General features: G+C 38.6%; 1 protein-coding gene across 2 annotated transcripts; it reads right to left on the bottom strand.

The window, feature by feature from the left end:
* Positions 1-99: 99 nt before the first annotated feature.
* C1QTNF2 (C1q and TNF related 2) lies at positions 100-17025 on the bottom strand. 2 transcript variants are annotated; one of them, XM_074212490.1, is made up of 4 exons: positions 16758-17025; positions 12613-12660; positions 3688-3940; positions 100-2651 (listed from the first exon to the last, which is right to left on the bottom strand). In XM_074212490.1, the coding sequence occupies exons 1-4, from the start codon at positions 16797-16799 to the stop codon at positions 2038-2040; spliced, it is 957 nt and encodes a 318-aa protein (XP_074068591.1). In that variant the 5' UTR covers positions 16800-17025; the 3' UTR covers positions 100-2037. The 2 variants fall into 2 exon arrangements, with proteins under 2 accessions (XP_074068591.1, XP_074068592.1); XM_074212491.1 differs by lacking the exon at positions 12613-12660.
* Between the last annotated feature and the right edge of the window lie 2835 nt (positions 17026-19860).

The raw sequence follows: 19860 nt of genomic DNA, 5'->3' as shown, positions 1-19860 counted from the left end.
AGGCAAAAGACTTTTTCAATGTCATCTAGATGACAAAGCCAAGATACCATCTCAAATCAGCTTGCTCTAAATACAAATCTTTCTTTAAAAATACCTGCTGCTCATAAAAATGATTGGACCTATTTTAAAAGCAAAGCGAGTTAATAGGAAAGAGAGACAGAGAACTCAGATATGCTCATTGTCTTATAGTGGAATAACTTCCCCTTTGATTTAGAGCTTAATGTAAAACAATAAAAAATTATTTTAGAGGTTAAAAAATGGTGGACACTTGTTTTTCATTTTATTTTTTTCATGGTAGGGAACATATCTTTGAGGCAGAAATCTCATTTGCTTTCAGTTCTGTACCCAGAAAGGAATAACAGGAGGACTGCAGGACAATGAAAAATGAGACTCTAGGCGTGGGTCCAAAGTGCCTTGCCGCATCTCTAGAATTTTGTGTGGTGGAAAGTCACCCCCTGGAGGGAAAATGGAAGTCATCAGACAGACTATAACGCATCTGGTAAAGGATGTTAGAGTTTTTTCCTAGTTGTTTCCCAATCCTAATTATTTCTTTCTGACTGGTAAATTTTTCTATTGAGGGACAGTTTGCCTTCTAAAGTCTCTGAATGGTTGAGAAAAGTCAATGGACAACAGAAACTGGAAGAGGAGAGGGAAACATTTTTTTTAAGTGCAGACATTTAAAAAAATGACAAGTTCTGTGGACTGGAAAAACATGCAGCAGCAGCATCCTGAAGTCTGGTGATGGGAAAGACTGATCTAATCCTTCTCCTTTATTACTGTGTAATCTTGGGCAAATGACTTAACCTCCTTAGGCCTCTTCATCTGTCAAAAGATATGGGATGTACAGGAAGACCTCTGTTATTCCTTCTAACTACATTCTATAATCCTTTTTTGCAGAAGAAGAAAATGTGACTTAAATTGATTAAGTGAAAAAAAAATTTCTTATTCAAAATGAGATGAAGCAAGCTTGCTTAAGATCATATAGTTAATTGGTGTTAGCCTGTCTAAAAGCCATATTTCCTGGTCAGTAGTTTTCCTACTTATACCACTGAGTTGTAGACAATCGTGGGTCTTTCCCTGGTATTAAGGGTCAAGAGCTAACCAATCTGTCACAGATGTATTCTACATGAGCCAAATCATGGATTTCCATGTAGAAGACACACACACACACACCCCCCAGGTTAGCTAACGGTGGGATCATCTTCACCTGTGTTGACTGAGAAGCAGTTGTAGCCTGTGTATTTTTCCATGTCCTGAAATTCTTTAAATTCACCTGAGAAGTTGGAGAAGTTGGGAGGGTCAAGGTAGCAAAGGGAAAGAGTGTTGGGACTGAAGTCAGAGGATCTAGATTCAAATTCTGTCTCAGACACTATTTGTGTGACTTTGGGTAGGTAAGCCAGTTAATTTCCTTGGGGTTCAATTTTCTCATCCATAAATTGAGGGGACCAGATTAGATGGCCTCTGAGAAATTTCCAGATCTAAAATTACAAAACTCTTCCTGCAGAGGCCATGAGCAGAATGTAGTCTAAATTTCCTCCTAGGCCACAAACACCTTAGAATTGGACTCATTAAACATCCCTGCCTTGGGACTGGTTTAATCTTGACCCAGGGAGTTTGGTCACATCTTCCTCATGATGTCCATAGGAGGTCATTTGGGTTCAACAAGTGTCTTTTTTATTTGTTGAATAAGACATTTTGTTCCATGACCTCCCTGAGAAACCTTTTTTAATGTTCTGGGAGTATTATATAGGATATAGCTGCCTGCTAAAATTCATAAAGACATAAGCAAACTTCTCAGCCCACCTTTTATAGGATATTTTGACAGCTTGGAGAAGAATGGGACTAGGGACCCAGTGAATTACTCAAATGCTTAAGTTTAATGTTGTAGAAGAAAAGATGCAGAGGGGATAAGTTAACTCAGCAAGAACTTAGAATGTTCATCACATTCCAAGGGACCTTTTGCAAAACCCAACCTGAGATTGGCTCTCACTGGCTCCCTTCCTCAGAATGATGATTTCCCCTTTCCATCAGAGCCTTCTATAACTCGTTGGGATCATCCTGGTCAGCGTAGATGAGAAAGCCAGTGAACAGGCTGTCAGTCCAGTAAGGATCATAGAAGAGTCCATTCTGCTCTGAATAGAAGATCTGCAGCCACACTTCATCTCCCTGCTTTAGGGCTAGAATGGTGGAGCCAGATGCCACATCGTGGTTCCCAGTGTTGGCATCAAACGTCCGGATCCGGTATTGGCCATTGTGCACCAACCCAATAGCCAGGTGCTTGTTGGCTAGTGTGATATCATAGGTGAAATAGTAGATGCCAGGAAAGCCACAGACAAACTTGCCACTGGACACATTGTAATGACCACCTTCATTCATCAGGATCTTGTCAAACTTGATAGGTAGCCTCTCCCTGGGGTAACTCTTGGTGACTGCCACTGAGAAGGCTGACCTGGCCCTGTTAGTACCACAGATACAGGGCCCTGGCATTCCTGTCTCCCCCTTCTTTCCCTTGGGCCCCTTTTTCCCAGTGGCTCCATGTTTCCCTGGGGTTCCACTGATTCCTTTGGGACCCCTGGGACCAGCTCGTCCAATTGCCCCTGCTTTGCCCTTTGGTCCTGGTTTCCCTGGGTTCCCTATTCGACCCCGTGCACCTGGAATACAAAGCAGCATGGTGTCATCTTGGAGGTATATATTCACTCAACCACCACCCTTTGAAGACCTGGAAATCATGTTTGTGTGATACTGGCTGAAATCTTAATAATAACTAGCATTTCTATAGTAACTTATATTCTCATTAGTTTTTCATAATGACCCTGGGAGGTAGGTTCTGTTTTTATCCTCACTTAACAGATGAGGAAACTGAGGCACAGAAGACTTGCTTAGAATCACCCAACCAGTAAATATTTGAAGTCATATTTGAACTTAATGGTGGCAGAAATTGATCTCTTCCAACCTTCTCATTTCACAGATGAGGGAGCTGAGGCCTACGAGGAGGGATAGCCAAAACTACTGATATTGATAGAATGTACTTTCTCAAAAGTCAGCAGAGTCTTGGGCCTTCACTTAGGGCACAGGAGAGGAAGGAAGCAGTAGGAAACTGCATCTCTACTTGGAACACTTTGGTGTGGATCACATGTAATAACTCCCATTTATGTAATATTTTGTGCTTAACAGAACTTTTCTCATGAAAATCCACCATGATTGTTACCCCCCGTTTTATAGATCTGATTTCAAGACTATATTGCTCTTGTCACTTTGAACACATTGCCTCACATTTTTTCAGTAATTTGGACAAAGAGCCCATCTCTATTTCCTAAGCTATTGATCTCATTTGATCTTGACAAGGTTCATTTGAGGTAGGGAAGTTATTATTATCCCCAAATAACAACATGGAGAAACTGAGGCACCTAAAGGTTAAATGATTTGCTTAAGATCAGCACCATGTTAACCTAAAATCCAACTTTACTTACAGCTACTATCTAGTCAACAAGTATTTGTAAAGAGCCTGTTAATGTACCAAGCACTATGATAAGCACTAAATGACATTCCTTGAAATAAATGCAAACATTATGAAGTATTGCAAAGCCAGGATCACTAGATGGGAATATATTTGTAAAATATTTTGCAAACCTCAAAGCAATAAATAACTAATAGTTATTATTATTATTATTCTGCCTTCTCCCTTACCTTCTTCTCCAGTCTCGCCCTTTTCTCCATCCTTTCCATCCTGACCATCTTTGCCTGGGAAGCCCATCCTGCCCACCATTCCAGAAGGCCCTGGGGCTCCTGGGAGGCCAGGGGGACCTTGGGGCCCTGGAATGCTGCAGATGAGGGTGGGGGGGTCATTCTGGAGTTCCCCTCTGGCAAAGGCACTGAGGAGTTGGTTGGCAGCACAGGGGATGGCCCAGGCTAAGAATACCCAGGAAATCATGATGGCCACCTGAAGGGAGGCAAGGAAGCCAGTGAGTTTTTGGGTGGTCAGTCAGATTATTAGAAGAAAGAGGTCCCCCTAGGGCATAGCAAATTAGGCATTTCCCCTGGGATTGGTGTTAATGGTAGGAGACTAAAGTGGAAAAGGGAGAGAGGAGAAGGAAAAGGGAGGCACTTTACAGCTGTGGCTAAAGAAATTCATGAGACACTTCTTATCCTTTTGTGACTCTTGCCTTCCACAAAACTATTGCCTTCTGACTGCAGAACCTTATGCCCATGCCTTTGTTTCCATTAATCCAGACTGCTCTTAATGTGGTAGAATAATGTTTAATGATAATGGACCCCAGCTGTCAGGAAATGATAGCCCAGAGGCACTATCGGTAAAATAGGAAAATAAAACCTGACTTCCCTTTCTCATGGGGTTGTTATGAGGATGTGGAAAGCACTATGCAAATATAGGGCAAAGAATGGAGCGATATTAGGGCCAATACCAAAAGTACTTCTTACCACAGGATTAAATGTGAGAAACTTGCCCAGGGCAGGAGAGTCAGGACCTGTGACAATGCCCATCTTAATATTAATGTCATCACCATTATTATAATTTCTGACATTTATATATATTCATTAAACTGTTTTCATACATTTTCTCATTTTATCCCCAAAGTAACCCTATAAAGTAGGTCCTGTTATTATACCCATTTCACAGTTATGGAAACTGAAAATCAGAAGAGGTAAGCAATTTGGTCAGGGTCATAGGGAGATTTGAATCCAGATCTTTCTAACTATAAGTTCAATGTTCTATATATTGTGATACACTCTTTTTCAATGTTTAATGAGGGTAGATGAGGGTGGATGATCTAAGTACTCAGCAACAATGTGATCTGACATTTTACCAAGCTTTCCTGATTGATATCTGTCTTTCCTTAGCTCTAGTTTTCATTTTTCTCTCCCACCCCTGAGTATTTCTGTCCTTAGGCCTCTCTCTGATTCCTAGGCTTCTTTTCCAGGCAGTAGAGAGGCTATTTAAACCATAGTAAGACTTCAGACAAGTCATTTCCCTTCAGATCTGACATTCCTCACTGTATGTGCCTTTCTCACTTGCCTCTGCTTCTTGTTCTGATTGGAGTTTTCCATATTCCCACTGAACCCCAGTAGCCTGAACATGTTCTTCAGCCATTCCCTTCCATGGTAGATAGCATTGCATGAGACTATTGGAATAGGTGAGAGCTGGCAGCCCCCAATCAGGTCTATTTCTTGGTCCTTTGTGCTTGGCTCTTTTTTTTCCTCTGGTACTGGTCCCTTTCTTTTCTCATCCCCTTCATTGTAGGACCACTCTAGGCCTCCTAAGTTTGTCTGGTTATTTTTGGCAACAGTTTGACTCAGAAACTGCAATTTTCACTGTTTTGTAAAGGGAAATATGAAAAATTAGTTCTTTCTAATGGGCCAGCAGGTAAGGAATGAAAGAAAAGATCCAAGAAACAGATTTTGCCCCTATCTAAACTGTGGTATTTGCCTGGTGTTGATGTTGTGCTGAGTTGCCTTTCTGATATGGGAGGAAGAAGAACGAATTCAAAAACCAAGCTAATCCTGTAGCATCCAGACTATCATCCTATTTTCTACCAATAAGGTCATGGGGTGGAATGGTTCTGGAAAAGGCAATTGAAAAGGCACACAGAACTCCCTTCACTACAATAAACATAATTGGGCAACTCTTGTCATCATTTACATGACAACATGATCTTCAGTTATGAAGAACAAACATTATCATCTAGAGTGGAAAATGGACAGGGGGACTGAATTTGGAATCTAGGGCTCAAATCCTAACTCCTATTTCTCTTAGGTATGACTTTGGGCTAGAAGCAAGGTGGTGTAATATAGAGTGAGTGGTCTTTAGAGTCAAGGAAACCTGAGTTCAAGACTTTTAACATATATTGACTTTGCAATTCTGGCAAGTCATTTTTGGGCAGGAGTTTCCTGGAGTCAGTTCTAACTGCCTTGTGAAAGCTTTTTGTTAAATTTCAGTGTAAGAATTTACATCTTTTGAGGAGATCAAAGCAATCCATAGCCATATGAAAAATTGCTTTAAATCATTAACTATTAGAGAAATGCAAATCAAAGCTTCTCTGAGTTACCATCTCACACCTCTCAGATTGGCCAATATGACCAGAAAGGATAATGATCATTGTTGGAAGGGTTGTGGGAAATCTGGAACACTATTACACTGTTGGTGGAGCTGTGAACTCATCCAGTCTTTCTGGAGAGAAATTTGGAACTATGCCCAAAGGGCAACAAAAATGAGCATACCATTTGATCCAGCAATACCACTACTGGGTCTATACCCTGAAGAGATGATGAAAAAGGGTAAAAACATCACTTGTACAAAAATATTCATAGCAGCCCTTTTTGTGGTGGCAAAGAATTGGAAATCAAGTAAATGTCCTTCAATTGGGAAATGGCTTAGCAAACTGTGGTATATGTATGTCATGGAACACTATTGTTCTATTAGAAACCAGGGAATTCAAGGAAGCATGGAAGGATTTGCATGAACTGATGCTGAGTGAGATGAGCAGAACCAGAAAAACACTGTACACCCTAACAGAAACATGGGGGTGATGATCAACCCTGATGGACTCACTCATTCCATCAGTGTAACAATCAGGGACAATTTTGGGCTGTCTGCAATGGAGAATATCATCTGTATTCAGATAAAGAGCCGTGGAGTTTGAACAAATTTCAAGGATTATTCCCTTTAATTTAGGGGAAAAAAACAGATATCTTATTGACTGCTCTTGTTATCTCTTATACTTTTTGTTTCTTCCTTAAGGATGTGATTTCTCTCTCATCACACTCAATTTGGATCAATGTACAACATGGAAACAAAATAAAGACTGACAGATTGCTTTCCATGGTTGGGGGGAAGGAAGTAAGATTGGAAGAAAAATTGTAAAACTCAAAACTCAAATAAAATCTTTAAAAAATTAAAATATGTATATATATAAAGAATTTACATCTTAAAATCAACAAAATACAAACCAGGATTTATTGTTTTGTTGACTGTCTATATTTAAGAAAGGGATGTAGAAAGTATTAATACTACAGATTAAACTTAAAAGCCTACCCCCCCCCCAAAAAAAACTGACTGTTAAATATTTATCAATTCATTACTCCTTAGTATCCCAGGTTCTAAGATTTTATATTGCAAAGCAGATGCTGACCTGCATTGGTAGATACAGTTTGCTCTCTTAGAATTCTCTATACTAATGAAATCAAAGTCCAATTAAAAAAAAAGATTTCAGCCAAGGGAATTCATCTTTCTGAGTCTCAGTTTTCACACTTATAAAAGTGGAGGTATTGGTTTTGATGGTTTTCTTTCATGTTCTAAATCAAGCCTACCTATTCTTAATTCATATGCTTTGCTTGAATCATATATGTATCCATGTTTTCCTAAGACCATGGCAGGTAAAAGAACCAACCCAAGCAACAGTGCACACACTGCAATTTACTAACTTACTAGAGTTTAAAGAGAGAGGGAGACAGAGACTAAGAAACAGAGAAGAAAACACTGAAAAAGAGAATCTGTTTCAACTTATTTTTTTTTGGGGGGGTGGTTCAAGGCAAATGTGGTTAAGTGGCTTGCCCAAGGCCACACAGCTGGGTAATTACTAAGTGTCTGAGGTCGGATTTGAACCCAGGTACTCCTGACTCCAGGACCAGTGCTCTATCCACTGTGCCACCTAACCACCCCCAACTTATTTCTTTTTCTGTCCTCTGATAGTCTCCTTTTTTTTTTCCTGCTCAGAGTAACAGCAAACTATCTTTGTTTGATTAATTACAATTCTGCTGAGATCAGCACCTCATTAACTTCATTCTTTGTTTCTCATATTTAAGATTCAAAAGAAGAGTTAGTGTCCTTCCTTCCTCTACACACTTTTGCAAACTCCCCAGTCCCTCTGTGTGTGTGTGTGTGTGTGTGTGTGTGTGAGAGAGAGAGAGAGAGAGAGAGAGAGAGAGAGAGACTAGCAGATTTTTTTTAAAGGGTTAATTATTTGTGAACTAAAGGTCTCAGTAGTACAGTAGCACCAGGACATAGGTGCAGGAATTATTTTGGAAATGCAGAGAAAGATAGACTTTTCTTGTTAATCTGGAAGAGAGGAATAGGAAGAAATCATTATCTTCAATATAAGGATGCCTCTCTCTCCAGTCTTTATCCATACCCCTTGAGTATAAGCATCCTAATGGTCTTTTCCTCAGTTCTTGTTGTTGGTATACTTTTCTTTGATGTCCCACATCATGAATTCTTGGGATTTTAGATTCAAGTTTCTGGCACTTCATGGTGTCAAGACAAGTTGTGAATGACAGTTTGTTTGAACTCTACTTTTCAATAGAACCATAAAATCTGAAAGAGCCTTAAAGATCATCGGTTTTGTTTTCATTTTATAGCAGAGAAAACAAAGGTCCAGAGACAACACACAACTAGGTCAAGGTAGCAGAAACTGTTGCCTGTAATCACCCTAGTAGAATTGAAGCTATTTAAGCTCTTTAGAGGTGGGGACTGTTTCTTTTAATTTTGTCTTCATATCCCTAATGCCTATAATTTTTTCTTTTTTAGCTGGACTTATGATTTCAATGATGAAAGGAACTTCCTCTGAGGAAACTCCCATAGATCAGACCCTTCTGAATACCTTAGCTGTCTAGGGGCATTAAGTTACCTGGGGACACTTACAGATTAAATGACATGCCAAGGGATTCAGTCAGTATGTCTTAATTAAAGGACTAGAATTCATGTTTTTCTGCCTCTAAGGTCAGCTCTCTATTCCATTGCACCAAGTAGGTACTTCATAAATTATTTGTTGAATTATTGTGCTAAGAACCCAGGTCTTCTAATACCTAGTCTGCTGCTATTACCAGGCAATCACCAGTTATTGATGTAGTGGGAAAAGCACAGGATTTGGGAGTCAGAGAATCTGGTTTCAAATCCTGGGTTTCTTCCTTGATATAATCTGCCACCTTTTTGGATGGTTACTTATTCACTGTGCCTCCATGTCTGTTAAACAACGATGGATGAGATGGTCACCTTCTTTTAGCCCTAAATCCTGTGACCTAAAAACTGTTGCTTTCCCAGGGATTAAATTTAGGTTAAGTATGTGATTGGATGTGATATCCAAATCAGGATAAAACCTAACTTATATTGTAGAAATTTTCTTTCTAAAGTTATCAAGACAGAGAGTTGTTGACAGTTTGACACCCCAAATAACTAGTGGTTTATTTTGTTTTGTTTCTTCTTCTGGTTTCAGGGCATATATGTATGTGTGTGTTTTGGGAAAGTGGGGGAAATATGGACAGAGCATGGAGGGGTTCTTTACATTCTTCCCACCATGGTGAGAAAAGTTCTTGTTTGGTCAAACCCCAGAAAAAGAATTGCGGAATCTCAGCTTGGCTAAACTCCCAAGACTTTGACTTTAAGTTTTGCTCCTCTTAAGCTTCAAGGGTCAAGTAGTTAATAATCTGTAAATAATCCATAAATAAACTTGGAAGTTCAGAACTTAAAGGAATCAAGCTGTGAATTATATTTTTGGTGGGGGCTGGAGCTGGTGAGTCAGGAAGCCTAGACATGGGATTTCATTAGGGTAACTCCCTGAAGTGGAAACTCCTTCCCCTGATGTAGATCAGAGGCTCATCTATAACATTCTCTTAAAGAGTTGCCTGGGGATACTAAAGGGCTAAAGTGATTTGTCCATGATCACTGAATAGATGTCAGAGTCAGAACTGGAATTCAGATCTTTTTGTTCCCTGGGCTTTCCCCTCTGTAATCTCTCTAAAACTCTTCTCTGACCCACAGGATAAAGATAAGAAGGAAAGGACCTAATATGCACTATGGAATTCTCTCTCTTGGAATTCCAATGATATTTCAGGTCCAAGCCAAAAAATTATTAATTCAATGAAGGCAATGCCCTAAAGCTCAGGGATCCTTTCCAGCTTTTATGAGATTCTGGCTATATGACTTATCTTTCTCTGGAAAGCAGCCCAACCAGAGTATTTGGATTTATTCCTCAAATTCTGGAGTACTAGAAGTAGGTAGCCCCACCCTACTTTATGCAAGCTTGAGAGAGAGAAAAGTTTAAGTAGAATAAATATACATTTAAGGTACTAAGCTTGTAGACTCTCAAGAGAAAAATCCAAACTGAGATGATATACAGTTCAGGAAGAGTTTTAAACAAAATTTTAGACGACAGATTGATGATGAATTACCTCAGAAAACTAAGATACAAATACTGATTCATATTTCTAAAGGGCTTTATGATTTGCAAAGTGCCTTTCTCATCATCTTACAGGATATATATGCAGTGACCTGCATCCAGGCCTGGAGTCAAAAAGACTCATCTTCCTGAAATCAAATCTGGCCCCAGATACTTATGGGGCAAGTCACTTAACCCTGTTTGCCTCAGTTTACTATAAAATGAGCTGGAGAAGGAAGTGATAAACAACTCCAGTGTCTCTGCCAAGAAAACCCCAAATGGGGTCAAGAAATGTTAGACACAACTGGAAAAAAATGATGGATCAAAAGAAGTATAAGAGGGCCTTAAGTAGGTAACTTGCCCAAGGCATTTCTGACCTTTGAGATTGAACCTAAGGATGGTAATTTTGTTCTCCCACAACATGGGCCTGGGATGACTGTCACAAAGTCCTAGGATAAAGGGACCAAAGGCCTGATTCAGTGTGATAGTTATTGCATTCTTACCCTTAGTCAGAGTTCAGAGGAATGGATGGTCAGAGGGATAGGATGGCACATGCTTACATTGCAGATGTTGGAACTGATTGGGAAAACCACTTTGATAGGAGTAGGAATTCCCTAATGCAGAACACTCCCATATCCTCACAGAATTCCAAGAAGCAAATTAAAAACAGAGTTCTATCTTTGGGCCTGTGGTTTTTTGTTTTATTCCTTCTCTAAAACACCAAGAGAAAACAGAGGAGAGAAGGACTAATCCTAGGCTCTGACAGCTTGGTCATGGAGCACTCCTTATTTTCAAATTCACAAACCCTATTATCCCTTCCTTCAGGAACAGATTTTAGATAGTCTCTGGCATCCAGAGGCTACAGGTTTTGCCAGTGCTAAAATCCATAGGATCCATTTGCCAAGAAACCAGGGAAAACATGTTGACCTAAGCTGACATTTTACTGGCTAAATATGGGGAAAAATAGGTCACTATGAGAAACCTAATAGCCAGAGTTGTAGGCAGAAATTTTGTACTAATAGGTTCCAGAAGTCATTACAGGACACATCAAAATGTAAGCTACTTTGAGCTGGGCCCAGCTGTCCCTAGCTATCCCAGGGTGACCGTAGTTCAGATTCATAGATACAGAACTGGAAGGGATCTCGGAGTCATCTGGTCATATTTTGTTGCTTGCTATGGTTGTTTAATACATGAGGTAAGTGAGATCCCAGGAGGTTTAGTGACTTGGTCCAAAGTCACACAGGTAGTAAACATCAAAGATGGAATTTGAATTTGAACCCAAGTCCTCCAATAACAAAGCTACCATCTTGCCAAGGTACATTGATTTCTACACAGTAAGAGCATAATAAATGTTTGTGGCCTTAGATATTATTATAGAATTTAATTTGAAATCTCCTTAAATTGTAAGGGATCTACTACTTTTAGTCTAAAATCATTTCAGCCTCCATTTGAAGACCTCTAGTTTTGGGAAACTCACTACCTCATGCTTCAACTCATTCAGATTGTGTTAATTCTAATTATTAGGGTGATGGTTATGTCATTGTTATTTTAATTTCATTCAGTCAAAATCTCCTTTATCATTTTAACTCATTACTGCTAATTCTGAGCACAAATAGCACAAAGCTAGTCCCTCTGATGCTGCTACCATTCAGGTGCAGACCTTCATCACTCAAGCCTGAACTTTTATAATAATAGCCTGATGGTGGGTTGGCCTGCCTTAAATCTCTCCCTACTCCAGTCCCTTCATTCCAATTCATTCATTCATTCATTCCAATGCTTCATTCAGTCACTAGAATGAATGTTCATAAAGTGCTGATCCAACATGTCACTTTCTGGGAGCTCAAAAAACCCTAATGGCTCCCTTTTGCCTCCTAAATCAAATGCAAAAATCTTCTGTTTGGTGTTCAACTCCTTTCCTACCCTAAACACTTCCTCCCCTTCTAGTATTCTTATGCCTTACTCCTCAACACATATCCAGTGACACTGGTCTTTTTTCTATCCCTAAAAGCCACTCCAGTTCCCTGGGCACTGAATGACCCTCAGGTCTGAACACTCTCCCTCCTCATCTCTGTCTCCTTTAGCTCTCAACTAAAATTATATCCCCTATAGGAAACCCCTTGTCTTAATTCTATGCCTTCCTTCTATTAATTATTTCCTATTTATCCTATATATAGTTTGTACATATTGTTTGCTTGTTCTCTCCCCTCTTAGATTACAAACTCCTTGAGGGCAGGGACTATCTTTTGCCTTTTTTTATATCTGTAGAGTTTAGTACAATGTCTGGAACATATAGGTACTTAAAAATGTTTATTGACTGACTATTCTGCAGAATAGAATAGTTTTTTAATTACTTGAAAATAACTCTTATGATTTCTTTAAGGCATCTTCAGACTATCCAATCTTAGTCCTTAAATAGAATTTAGTAACTGGGATTGAAATGCCTTACCATATTGTTTGCCTTCCTTTGGACACCGTCTAGCTTGTCAAGTCCTTCCTAAAATGATAGAGGTCACAAATAAAATCAGAGAAATCAGAGTTTGAAGGGACTTCATAGATCATTTAGGCCAATTTGAATAGGAGTCCCTTTCCATAACATCCCAGATGAGAACTTATCCAACAACTTCTGTCTAGAAAGGTTAAATGATTTGCCCAAAGTCACATGGTTAGTAAAAAAGCAGAAACAGGATTTGAACCCAGATTCTATGACTCCAGAGGACCTTTCTTTCTTTTATAAATTAAATTTTAATTTATTTCTAGTTCCCTTCTTCTCCTTCCCCACCCATTAAGAAGGTAAGAAAAATGAAACTCATTTAATTAATAAAATAAATAAGAAATATAAATAAAATAAAAATATTATATATTATAATATAATAAAATTAAGAAAAATGATATTCAATTAATTAATAAAACAAACATGTATAGACATGCAAAACAAATTTCTGTATTAACCATTAGGGAAAAAAAAAGCAAGAAAAAATATGAGTCCTTCAGTTCTTTCTGGAGGTAGCTATCATGTTTCACCATGAATCTTTTGCAATTGTGGTTTATCATTATGTTGATCAGAGTTCTTAAGACTTTTAGAATTGATTATCTTAATAATATTGCTGTTACTGCATAGCTTTTCCTCCCAGTTTTGCTTACTTTTTATGAACAATTTCATATAAGCCATTTTCCTAGGAACTTTCTATGACTATAAATTACAGGATAGTTGTGGACCAGTATCAGTGAGAGTTCCCCTACACTGATAGAATCACAGGCCAAAAAAAAAAAAAAATTATCTGTACTTTATCTGGATTTAAAGGTTTACTTTAGGTTCATTTAATACAACTTCATTCCTGGGAGGGAGAAGACTTGGGTACATTACTGGTTGTGGACAAGAGAAACTGACTTTGGGGGTTAGGGTGAGGATGGTACAGAGAGGCCAATTCTAATTTCTCTGGTATATTTGATGCAGTGATGGGGCATCTGGGTAGAGGGTCTAGGAGAACTGTATGAGATCAGAAAGTATAAGAAAAAAGAGAGGTCAAAGAGACATAGTAGTAGCATTATTATTAAATAAGCATGCTTACTTAAATAGCAGGACATTAAATGCAGACATGGAGAATGGGCAAGAATAGATTTAAAGCATTATATAATACATTGGATAACAATAGATACTATTTTTAATTTCTATTGTTAATTTTGCCCATTAAAGTCAATATATCTGTTCCATACTGTAATGTTAATACATTCAATATGAGTTTTACTCTTGGCACATTGCCATTAATAATCATTTTTTTTAAAGTCATTAAATGGATAATGGTGAAAGTTAAATATGGTCAAAAATAAAACTATGCTATTGAAAAGGATTTTTGAGTTATAATATTACAAGGAATTTAATAGTTTTCTTCAGGATTTGTATCACTACAAAATAATTCAGAACTTGGTTCCTTTAATTAATTATGAATTAATAAGCATTTATTGTGTTTGCAATGGGCTAAATAGGTAGATGCTGGAGATAAAAACATCAAAGTGAAACAATTCCTGTCTTTGAGGAATTTACTTTCTTTTGGGGTATACAATACACACATATATACATGTACAAAATACATAAATAAATATATGTATGTATATATATAAAAATTTGTTTAGGAAAGATATTAGAAGCTGAGGATAGGGGGCAGCTAGGTGATTCAGTGGACAGAGCACCAGCCCTGGAGTCGGGAGGACCTGAGTTCAAATGTGACCTCAGACACTTAATAATTGCCTAGCTGCGTGACCCTGGGCAAGTCACTTAACCCTATTACTTTAAATAAATAAAAAAAATAAAAGAAGCTGGGGATGGGAAGAAAGGGAATTTTAGCTGGGAAGTACCAGATTTTCAAGTAATGAGTTATTTGTTTTAAGTAATTTATCAATAAATATAAAATTTTATTTTATTCACAAGTAAAAATATACAATATACAAAAATATACAAAAACAAAATATATCTAAATGTATGCAAATGAAGAGGAAGTAGAAAGAAGGGAGTGAGGGGAGGACTTTGCATTTTCTAGTCTGAGGTCTGGAAACATAAGTGTGAGAAAAACCATGAAAGAGTTCAATCCAACTCTCCCAATACTTAAATCTAGTTCTTTAATTTGAGGAGAATGGATTTTTAGAAGCTAACATATCTCACCTTGTGTCCTCTTTTCAGTATCTCAATTTCCTCCTTTGAAATGAAAGAGATGGATTAGGTGATCTCCAATTTTCTTTGATTCTAACAGGAATTTTTAAAAGTCTTTGGATTATATAACTTTGTGGGATTTAGAGCTGAAAAGGATTTTTAGGGATGATGTAGTCCAACTCCTTCTCTTACAGAAGAAACATGAAGTCAGCGTTTTAAGTTAGTTGCTCAAAGTGATGTAGTAATGAGTTTTAAAAGCTGGAAGAAAATATTTCCCCTTAAATAACCTTTCTGTGGCTGAGTGAAGAAGGCAGGTCCAGGAGAGAATTAACAGGACTTTGGGGGTGGCAACCTTTGCTTTGTTGGTGGCATGAGCTGAAAAGTTAGGTATACTGACATTGGTCATAATGAAGAGGAAGTGCATCCTGGGAAGGAAGCACAATACCCCAATGTCAATGCCCTGTGGCAAAACTCCATTTGTTTCATGCTAATTATGGCACTGTCATCTCCAAATAACCAGCTCCAAGAATTATAAGACAATAGATATTGATATTGTCTTGATATAATAATAATAATTATTATTATTTGCATTTAGAGTTTTTAGATTTATAAAATGCTTAAAATATTATCTCACTTAATCCTCATAAATCTGTGAGACAAGTGCTTTTATGATCACTTTCATTTTACAGATGAAGTACCTGAGGCAGAGGATTTAAGTGACTTTTCTAGGGTAACATAGCTGGTGTCTGAGGTTGAACTTGAACTCAGGTCCTCACTCCAGGTTCAGTACTCTCCCTATTGTATCTCCTAACTTCTTCTCTTTTATTAGATTATCAAGTTTTACATTTTTTGCATCTGTACATTTTTAATAGTTGATGAGTAATGGGTAAAATAATAATAATGGGTCAAAGGGAGAATAGAGACAGGGCAACCTATTTTCTCAGGTCCCAGTCCACTCCAAGTATTAAAGAGAATAAGCAGATGTTAAAGAACATAAACTAGAGTGGGTGACTAGGGGGCTGAGATGCAAGACTGAATATTTAACACTCTCCATATCACCATATCACTTCTACACAAAAAAAAGTAGATATCTCTTAGGGACTGAGTCTTGTGAATAGCATACCTGGTTGAATGGAATCTAAAAAAATAGAGATTAATTCAGCAGCCAGTGCTCTAAGGCTTGGTTTGAGTATTTGGGGTGCAGGAGTCATCTCTTTAGCTTTGGGACAGATACTTCAGGAAACTTAGAGCATACGATGATGCCTCTGAATCATCCCCACCACAATAGCAGTCAAGGATCAGAGTCTAAGAATGGGGAGTCTTATTCGGGATTTAAGGATTCCTTAAAGGAAGAGGGATTACAGAAGGAAGTTTGTGCAAGCATTTGTCCATAATGTCAATTCTATTTCAGCAGCAAAGACATCATACTTAAGACTGACCAAAGTGACAGTGTCATTCAGGAGAAGGAATTTTAGCCCTGGGGGTTGGAGGATGGAGGGAGTTCTATCAAATCTACCTGGATTTGGTAATTAGTTATGGGTCTTTAATTACTTAGTCTCTCTAGGATTTAGTTTCCTCAGCTCCAAAATGAGGGACTTGGATGAAAACTTTAGTTCTCTATATCTTGATAGGAGTCCCCTATTTTTGTTCCTCAGGGAACAGAACACTGAATAATTTCTCTGCCCATCCCAGTCCTTTACGTGTCTAACAAGCCACAGTCCATCTCTCTATGACTTTAAGATTCTTCTAGCATTAAGATGAGGACAGAGATGATGCTAGCAGCTCCCTCCAGCCCCTCAACATAGACTTTCCTTATAACTTTTATTGTGTCTAGAAAACCTTGACCCTTAGGTGAGATGAGAAAAGATGAGTGGTCAGGGAAGGGCAGGGTCATGTTTGATACTGGAATAAGGGAAGGGCCAAAAATAAGTGGAACTGACACTCACCAGGACTAGTCTCTTCCAGAGAATTCCTGGGGTCTCAGGCATGCATCGTGGCACAAGGCCTCAGGGTCCAGGCCATGGTGAAGCTAGGCTGCTGCAAACAGCTCCTCCCGGGCCCAGGCAGTGCTGCAGCTGAAGGCCTGCAAGCTCTTGCCACGGCTGCCACTGTTTCTCCAAGTCCTGATGTTCCCAGCTTCTCCCAACAGTGCTCACAGCTCCAGCCTCTGGCTCCTTTTGCCCAAAGCATAGTTTTCTCATCCTGTAATGGGACTGAGCTGCTTCCTTCTGGTCACGTGCCCCAGCCAATCACACACATGTGCTGGGGCTTGGGGAACGTTCTCCCTTTGTTTTTGCAGTAAGTTGGAAAAAGCTTCAGGACATGTGGCAGCCAGGCTTATCGTTCTAGGGAAACTGTCTGAGTTCTTCTACATGCATGTGTATGTATCTCTTAGTATGTGCACATTATGATATGTGTGTAAGTGTGTGTGAATACGTGTCTGGGCATTCTTGTCTATGTTTGGATATGTTAATATGTCTGTGAGTGAATGAGGGTGTGCTTACGTGTCAAAATGAATTGATGTGGACAAGTTGGCATCTCATCATTCCCATCTCTCATTTCCTTCTGCTATCAATAGAGATTTGTGTAAAGTTGAGAAGTAGAAGCAGCCAACATCTATGCAAGAGGTAATACCTGTTTACAAAATGCCTCCCTATATGTAACTTATAAGATTGACTTAGGTGGATATGGCTCCTTGAAAGGTCTTGCAATATAAATACCATTTCTCAGGGCTCATGATATCCTATGCAATCAGTGATCAACCTCAGGCTTTCAGTGTATTCAGTTGTTTTCAATTTTTCAGTTGAACCCATTTTGGTTTTTCTTGGCAAAGACATTGGAGGGGTTTGCCATTACCTTCTCCAATTCATTTTACAGGTGAGGATAGAAATAGGAGGATCTGAGTTCAAATGTGGTTTCAGACATTTGACACTTTCTAGCTCTGTGACCTTGAGCAAGTCACTTAACCTTGACTGCCTTGCATCCAGGGTCATCTCCATTTGTGCTAATCCATATCTGGCTACTGGACCCAGATGACTGGAGGAGAAAGTAAGGCTGGTGACTTTGTACCTCGTCACCTCACTCAAATCCAATTCACTTGCATGTTATGTCATCATCTCCCAAGAATGAAGGACAAACAACGAGAGACAAGTGAGGAAAATTAGCAAAAAGTGACTTGCCCAGGGTCACACAGATGCTAAGTGTCTGAAGTCAGATTTGAACATGGGTTTTCCTGGCTCAAAGTGGAGGGCTTTATCTACTGTGCCACCTACTGATCTGTAAGCTTATCAACTTACTAGAATCTTGCCTCTTTTCCAGGGTCCCCGGTTATTGATGCTACCCATTTATCTTTAGGATTCCTTGTTATTGGCTACTGTATATTTGGTCTTGGCTTCTATCCTAAGCTCCAATCCTGCATCATCATCTGCTTATTGGACATTCTGGACATTCTCCAACTTAGATTTTCAAAACAGAACTCATTTATCATTCCCTTGAGCCCGGGGTGCACTGATAAATGTCTAATAATCAACACCATGAAAAAAATACAGCAAGTCACACTTTTAAGGTAAATCTACCCTCATCTCTTTCATGACTTGAGACAACCAATACAATAATAAATCAAACTCTGTTTTGTAGCATTTGCTGATTTCTATGTGAAAATGCTTACACTGAAAATTTAACAGTTGGGTTCTCCTAAAGTCTGTTTAAGTTGGCTCTAAAACATTTCTCCTCAAACCCTTCCCTCTTCTATTCTTCCCTGCTTCTGTTAAGGGTGCTACCAGTCTTCCAGTTCTCACAACCTGTGAGTAATATTTAACTCACTCTCAATCAGTTGCCAAGTCTTGTTGATTCATGACTTTCTTCTCTTTTTTTTCCCTACTCACATGGTCATTGCCTTGATTCAGGCCTTTATCACTTTTCTTTTGGACTATTATAATAGCTTCTTGATTTGATTCCCTGTCTCTATTCTCTTCCTTCTCCAAACATTCTCCATATTGTCAATGTGATAATCTTGAAACACTGGTCTGATAATGTCCTTTCCCTTCTCAATCAACTCAAGTGGCTCCTGATTTGTTTTTTTAGGATAAAATACAAACTCCATTGTGTGTCATTTAAATTCCTTTGTAATCTGGCTCCAGCCCACCTTTCTGGAATTGTTATTCATTATACCCTTCAGTCAAAAACTGAGGTGTATGTTCTAGACATATTCTTAAGGGAGGTTGACCTCTAATGAGAAGGGATAGGAATTTTTTTTCTTATAATCTTCACTTTATTAAACTCTAATCCTAGCATTCTAGGAACATTATTTAAATCCTAAAAATGTGCTAGGCACTATTTAAAGCTTAGATCTTGGTTCATGTAGAAGTCTCTTAAAAATGCAAGTGTAAAGAATGTATACTGTGTTCCACATGGATCAGATATAGGATAGGCTCTATAATATATATATCTATAGATATCTATAGATATATATATGAAATATAAATAATAAAAGACTCAGCATACATTGACAAAACAACTTAAAATAGAATTTTGTAACAACTTATATCTTTTGTAGTATGTATTCTGGTATTTATCTCATTCCCCCCTCCCCCTTATTCTGACTCATTAAGTCCCCCTGAGGGTCGTTATTACATCTTCTCTTTAGAATTCTGTGTTTTTCTAATACTATAGAATTTCTAATGTATGAGTCCTCACCAGTGTGCCTCTCCCTTTATTATCAGTTGGTATCAGTTAACTTTTAGCAATTAATATTTATGAGGGCGGCTAGGTGGCGCAGTGGATGAAGCACTGAGTTCTTTTTTATTTTTTAGTATTTTGCAAGGCAAATGGGGTTAAGTGGCTTGCCCAAGGCCACACAGCTAGGTAATTAGTAAGTGTCTGAGACCGGATTTGAACCCAGGTACTCCTGACTCCAGGGTCGGTGCTTTATCCACTGCGCCACCTAGCTGCCCCTAAGACCTGAGTTCTACTATGACTTCAGATATATTAGCTGTGTGACCCTGGGCAAGTCACTTAACCCTGTTTACCTCAGTTTCCTCACCTGTAAAA

Source organism: Macrotis lagotis, chromosome 1 (genome assembly GCF_037893015.1).
Source record: "Macrotis lagotis isolate mMagLag1 chromosome 1, bilby.v1.9.chrom.fasta, whole genome shotgun sequence".
Taxonomy (NCBI): domain Eukaryota; kingdom Metazoa; phylum Chordata; class Mammalia; order Peramelemorphia; family Peramelidae; genus Macrotis; species Macrotis lagotis.
Note: the sequence above shows the minus strand (reverse complement) of the source record. Positions and strands in the feature narration are given on the sequence as shown.

What these genes read in the sequence shown, in the direction of transcription:
- C1QTNF2 (XM_074212490.1), bottom strand. Translation starts at nt 16,799, where the DNA reads ATGCCTGAGACCCCAGGAATTCTCTGGAAGAGACTAGTCCTG. An exon ending in TCTGGAAGAGACTAGTCCTG is followed by an intron (nt 12,661 to 16,757) that starts GTGAGTGTCAGT and finishes CTATCATTTTAG; the next exon opens with GAAGGACTTGACAAGCTAGA. An exon ending in GGGCGAGACTGGAGAAGAAG is followed by an intron (nt 2,652 to 3,687) that starts GTAAGGGAGAAG and finishes TTTGTATTCCAG; the next exon opens with GTGCACGGGGTCGAATAGGG.